Source organism: Enhydra lutris, unplaced genomic scaffold (assembly GCF_002288905.1).
Source record: "Enhydra lutris kenyoni isolate GAN:26980312 unplaced genomic scaffold, ASM228890v2 scaffoldscaffold22, whole genome shotgun sequence".
Taxonomy (NCBI): Eukaryota; Metazoa; Chordata; class Mammalia; order Carnivora; family Mustelidae; genus Enhydra; species Enhydra lutris.
Genome location: NW_019154106.1, coordinates 13622667 through 13627860, shown reverse-complemented (window position 1 = coordinate 13627860; position 5194 = coordinate 13622667). Strand labels below are relative to the sequence as shown.

The following is a 5194-nucleotide window of genomic DNA, read 5'->3' as shown; positions in this document are numbered from 1 at the left end:
TCCTGCCTCCATTAAGAATTTCCCTTCTCCTAATAGTCTGTTCAGAATCTTTTTTCCACACACCTACAAGCTCTTTCCAAAAATACTTAATAAGAAAAGTATCAAGTATGTATTTCCTACAAATATTCCCCCCCCTTTTAAAATGGACTTTTAGGGGTTTCTGGGTGGCTCAGTTGGTTAACCAACTGCCTTTGGCTCTGGTCATGATCCAAGGATTCTGGGATGGAGCCCCACACTGGGCTCTCCCTGCTCTGCGGGAGGCAGCTTCTCCCTATCCCTCTGCCTGCCACTCCCTCTGCTTGGGTTCTTTCTCTCTGTGAAATGAATAAATAAAATCTTAAAAAATAAAATAAAATATAGACTTTTAATTCTTTGACCTATGGAAGTTTTTCAATAATAGTCAAATCTTTCATTTTTTGCATCCATTTGAAGCTCAGAAAATGCACCATTACCCCTACATATTTTTTTGGCATTAGCCTTACCTTTGCTCATCCTGCTCTGAGTCATATTTCAAAGTAAAGGTTGACCCACCCAAAAAAATATTCCTTCTTCACACACTGCTCGTTCTTTTTTCCTGAGTGAGGAGCCTGAGACAGGGCTAGATCCCAGGACCCTGAGATCATGACCTGAACTGAAATCAAGAGCCACCCGCTTAACAGACTGAGCCACCCAGGCACCCCAACATACTACATGACACACTTCCAATAACACTCTGGTTCCAAACTTTTGCTGTTTGCATTGAATGGTTTTTATTGGGAAACAGCAAAAATGTTTATACTTTATGAAGTGATTCCACATCCATTCTTTAATTTAATCTTCATGATAATCTATGATAAGGTTGATATTATCATTATTTCTGTGTATGTCATCATGGACTTGACTGACCCATCAAAAGGGTAATGAACAGAAGAATATCTTAGATCTGTTGTTCTACAAACTGTACAGATGCAGGAATGATGTTTGTTTTCTTCACTGTTATATGTGACACGAAGTTCCGTGCCTGGCACGTGGAAGAAGTTCAATAATTATTTGTTGAATCAATGAATGCAGACATTTTCCAATTCTAAATTTTCTAATTATATTATGTTGTTTCTCTACCAATGAATGGTCTTGATAAAACCTTATCCTATTTGGGAAATTCACTGTAAAACAACGTTCTAAATTTTAAGTGAGTTTATCATAAATACATCAGATAGCAAGTCATATTTTGGGCTTTTATAAAGCATAAGTTAATACAAAAAAAAAAAAAAACATTTTTTCCCTGAGCTGGTAATCTGGTTAGGCTAAATTATCTCTAAAGCCCCATAGCTACGAAGCATGCCATGATTTTGTGGAAACTCTTTGATCAATTTTCAATTTTCAGAGACTGTGCATTGTACAATAATCAACAGAAAATAACCCATAATACTTTGTATATAGAAAGTACTCAGAAGTTTAGAACATGCATTCACTTATTTATTTATTCATTTAGAGAGACCATGACTCCTAGTAAAAGCTTCTTAATCAACTTTGCTAAAATCATCTCAAGCAGATAGATGGATATGGAAGTTCCTTAAAATCCTGAGGCCATTTCTATAATGATTAAGCCATGATATTATAATGTCATGTAGGAATGCTGATCCATTTCCTCCATGAAACTCTTGGCTTTTTGTGTCTTCATCATAAAATCAAGAGGTAAAGCTATATCAAGAAAGATAAGATAGAATCAGGTCACTTTGTTGGGTCTCTGAGAGGACATGGAGACCCTGGTATGGGAGCCCAGTCTCCATACACAGCGATGGCATTCAGACCCAAAGGCTGCCCATCACTCACGTGACCCTGGAGTCATAACAATGAAATTGAGCTGCGTGTATGAACTCTCTTGTGATGCTGCAAAACTACTGACCTTACTAAAAACAGGTAGGTCTAGACTAAGAGTCTACCTTCAACTATGGCATTTCTCTGTATGTTCTTAGCTGGGTAATAAGCTTTATTACCAGGGTTTTAAAGGTACCATCATGTGTACAACCAAGTCCCAACCTGCAGAACGTTAGGTAAGAAACTTCTCAACATCCTCCAGAAAACTGAATTCTGAGAAAATATAGGCTTAATACCTTCTATTGGAAGCTCTCTCAGTGTTGAATGCATTAGAGATGAACACAAGTCTCTATTACTGTAAACAATCCCTATAAACCATCCACCTGCCGGAGGTGAACACAGATCCATTTGCAGTCCCTGAGATATACATAGTTCTTGGTGTCAAGGTCACCCAAAAAAACTAGTGTATATAGCCAAGGATTTCATTCCACTCATGAGGTTAAGCATAAAATCCCACATCTTTTTTTTTTTTTTTTAGTAGATTCCTATTGATGGGAGCTAGATGCAAGTGCAAAATCCAGAGCACTGCACTTTCTTTTAATTTTTTAAATTTATTTTAGAGAAAGAAAATGCAGTGGGGGAGGGTCAGAGGGAGAAGGAGTCTTTAGCAGACTCCACACTCAGTGAAGAGCCTGAGGTGGGGCTCGATCTCACCACCCTGAGAACCAGAGCCAAAACCAAGGATCAGACACTTAACCGACTATGCCACACAGGCACCCCCAGAGCACTGCATTTTAAAAATTCCAATGTCAATGAGTCAACAGGAAAAGAAAGTGCATTAGCAGAATGACAAAAAATTAATAACTGAAATTAAGTAATAAAACTTTTTTAAAATTATTTTTTGAAAGATTTTTATTTATTTATTTGACGAGACAGAGAAAGAGAGAGAGCACACAAGCAGAGGAAGCAGCAGAGGGAGAGGGAGAAGCAGCGAGAAGCAGTGAGCAGGGAACCCGATATAGGACTCAATCCCAGGACCCTGGGATCATGACCTGAGCCAAAGGCAGACGTTTAACCAACTAAGCCACCCAGGCGCCCCAATAAAGCTTCTTTTAAAATATTTGGGCTGTGAGGTGTCTGAGAGAAGCAAAATTAAACGGACAATAGATGTGAACTCTAATATTGGTATATCACAGATAAAAGATCATATACAAGGCTGAATGAATCCACATTAATTGACTAGATGAAGGAGTAAGTGGAGAGATGAATTAGGGCTGCAAACCAACCCCCAACACTTGCAAATGGCCTGGAATCTTAGGAATCCACACAGTTAGTCTGTCTTTTTAGATTTCTTCCCCAATTTCCTTTCTACTTAAGAATTTAGGCCCTACACATCTTCCTCCTAGTAACCATCCTGTGGATGGCATCTTTGACCTCCTTGTTCCTCAAGCTGTAGATAAGTGGGTTCAACATGGGGATCACTGCTGTGTAAAACACCGACACCACTTTATTGATATCCAATGAGAAACTTGCACTAGGCCGTACATAAATAAAGAAAAGAGTACCATATAGGATGGAGACAGCCGTCAGGTGAGAAGAACAGGTAGAAAAGGTTTTGCGCCTGCCCTCGGCAGAGTGGATCTTCATGATGGCAATGAGGATGTAAATGTAGGAGACCACGATAGTCAGACCACTGAAGACTCCCACAGCTCCAGCCACAACAAAAACCACCAACTTAGTAAGCCTGCTGTCAGCACATACGAGGGAAAGCAGGGGGGACATATCACAGAAGAAATGATTAATGACATTGGGGCCGCAAAAAGGAAGATGAAATGCATTCGTTGTATGGGTCATGGTGTTCATGAACCCAATGATGTAGGGACCAACCACCAGCTGGATACACAGTCTCTGGGACATGGCAATGGAATACAATAATGGGTTGCAGATGGCCACATAGCGGTCATAGGCCATGGATGCCAGCAGAAAACACTCTGCTGCCACAAAGAACCCAAAAAACCACTGTTGCAAAGCACAGCCCAAGAAAGAGATGACCTTCCTCTTCATGAAGAAGTCAATGAGCATCTTGGGGCTCACAACAGAGGAGAAGCAGATGTCCACAAAGGACAAGTGGCTGAGGAAAAAGTACATGGGCGTGTGAAGGCGGGAATCGACCCGAATCAGAATAATCATACCCAAGTTTCCAGTGAGATTGATGAGGTAGAAACTCAGGAAGAGCAGGAAGAGGAAGACCTGAAACTGGGGGTTGTAACTCAAACCTGTGAAAATGAATTCAGTGACCTTCGTGTCGTTTTCAATGGCCATTGGCTGGTTCTGGTTTCCACTAGAAGAATAGAGGAGTCACAACAGATTTGGTGAACACATCTTCAAAAATGGGACACAGAAAAAAATATACCGGTACCTGGGAGAACCTCAGGGGTGATATGACTTCATTGCATCCTGTGGCCAAGGAAACGCAAGTGAGATAGGGACCCAGGTGGAAGATCAGATCTGAAGCTGTCATATATTAAGACTCCGCAGAAATCCATCAATGCCGAAAGGAGAAGACAAAAATCCAGGAAAAAAGAAGCAGGTTGCTAAAGGTCCCACGGCCAGCTGGTCACAGAGAATGGGTCCAGAACAGATGTCCAGTAGCGCTCACTTCAGTGAACTCTGCTTGCATCCACCAGGTGAACACACACAGCAGAGAGGAAGTGAGACAAGCTGCAGAAGAAATGAGCAGCCACTCAGTTTTAGAAGGTACTCCGTGCCCTTTGCGATTATAACCCAAGGCTAAATGCATGGTCTTCAACTCTGGAGCCCACCGCCTCTGACCCTGGGAAAGTCCTCACTGTGAAAGAGGAATGATCATAGTAACACCCACCTTGTAAATTTGGTGTGAGGGTACAATGAAATAACGCATGCAAAGCACTTAGCAGAGTCTCACTGAGCACCATACTAAGTGCACAATAATTGCTAGTATTTTTGCCTTGCATGCTTCATTGAATAAGTCTGCAAGGTAAGTATCATTATCTCCTTTTACTTAGGAGGAAAATTGAAGGTCAATGCACATTCATGCTGGTGACTGGCAAAGATGGGCTTTGCACATGTTTATGTCCAAACGGACTGTGCTCTTTCCTTTGTCGCTGCAGAAATTGTGTGTTCACAAGTCCACTCCTCACAAAGAGATGCAAAATCCACTCCACTATGAGTATGGAATGATGTGTGTTTGGCTGCCTACTCCTGGTGTTGAGGTTACCGCCAATGGCCACTAGTGGGAAGCCCATAGGATAAGAGACTGGTGCCCTTGAGTATCACTTTTATGGAAACACACAGGGAAGAACTTTAGAAAAGAGCCTAAATTCTCCCACCTGTATACCCTCCATCTATCCCTTGTCAC

The 5194-nt window shown here is 41.4% G+C and overlaps 1 protein-coding gene across 1 annotated transcript; it reads right to left on the bottom strand.

Annotated features, from left to right (window-relative positions):
- Nucleotides 1-3177: 3177 nt before the first annotated feature.
- Nucleotides 3178-4119, bottom strand: LOC111150071 (olfactory receptor 1009-like). The gene has a single exon (XM_022507411.1). The coding sequence runs from the start codon at nucleotides 4117-4119 to the stop codon at nucleotides 3178-3180; it is 942 nt and encodes a 313-aa protein (XP_022363119.1).
- Nucleotides 4120-5194: the final 1075 nt, after the last annotated feature.

Bases quoted from the DNA above. Each gene is read 5' to 3' on its own strand.
- LOC111150071 (XM_022507411.1), bottom strand. From the start codon at position 4,119: ATGGCCATTGAAAACGACACGAAGGTCACTGAATTCATTTTCACAGGT.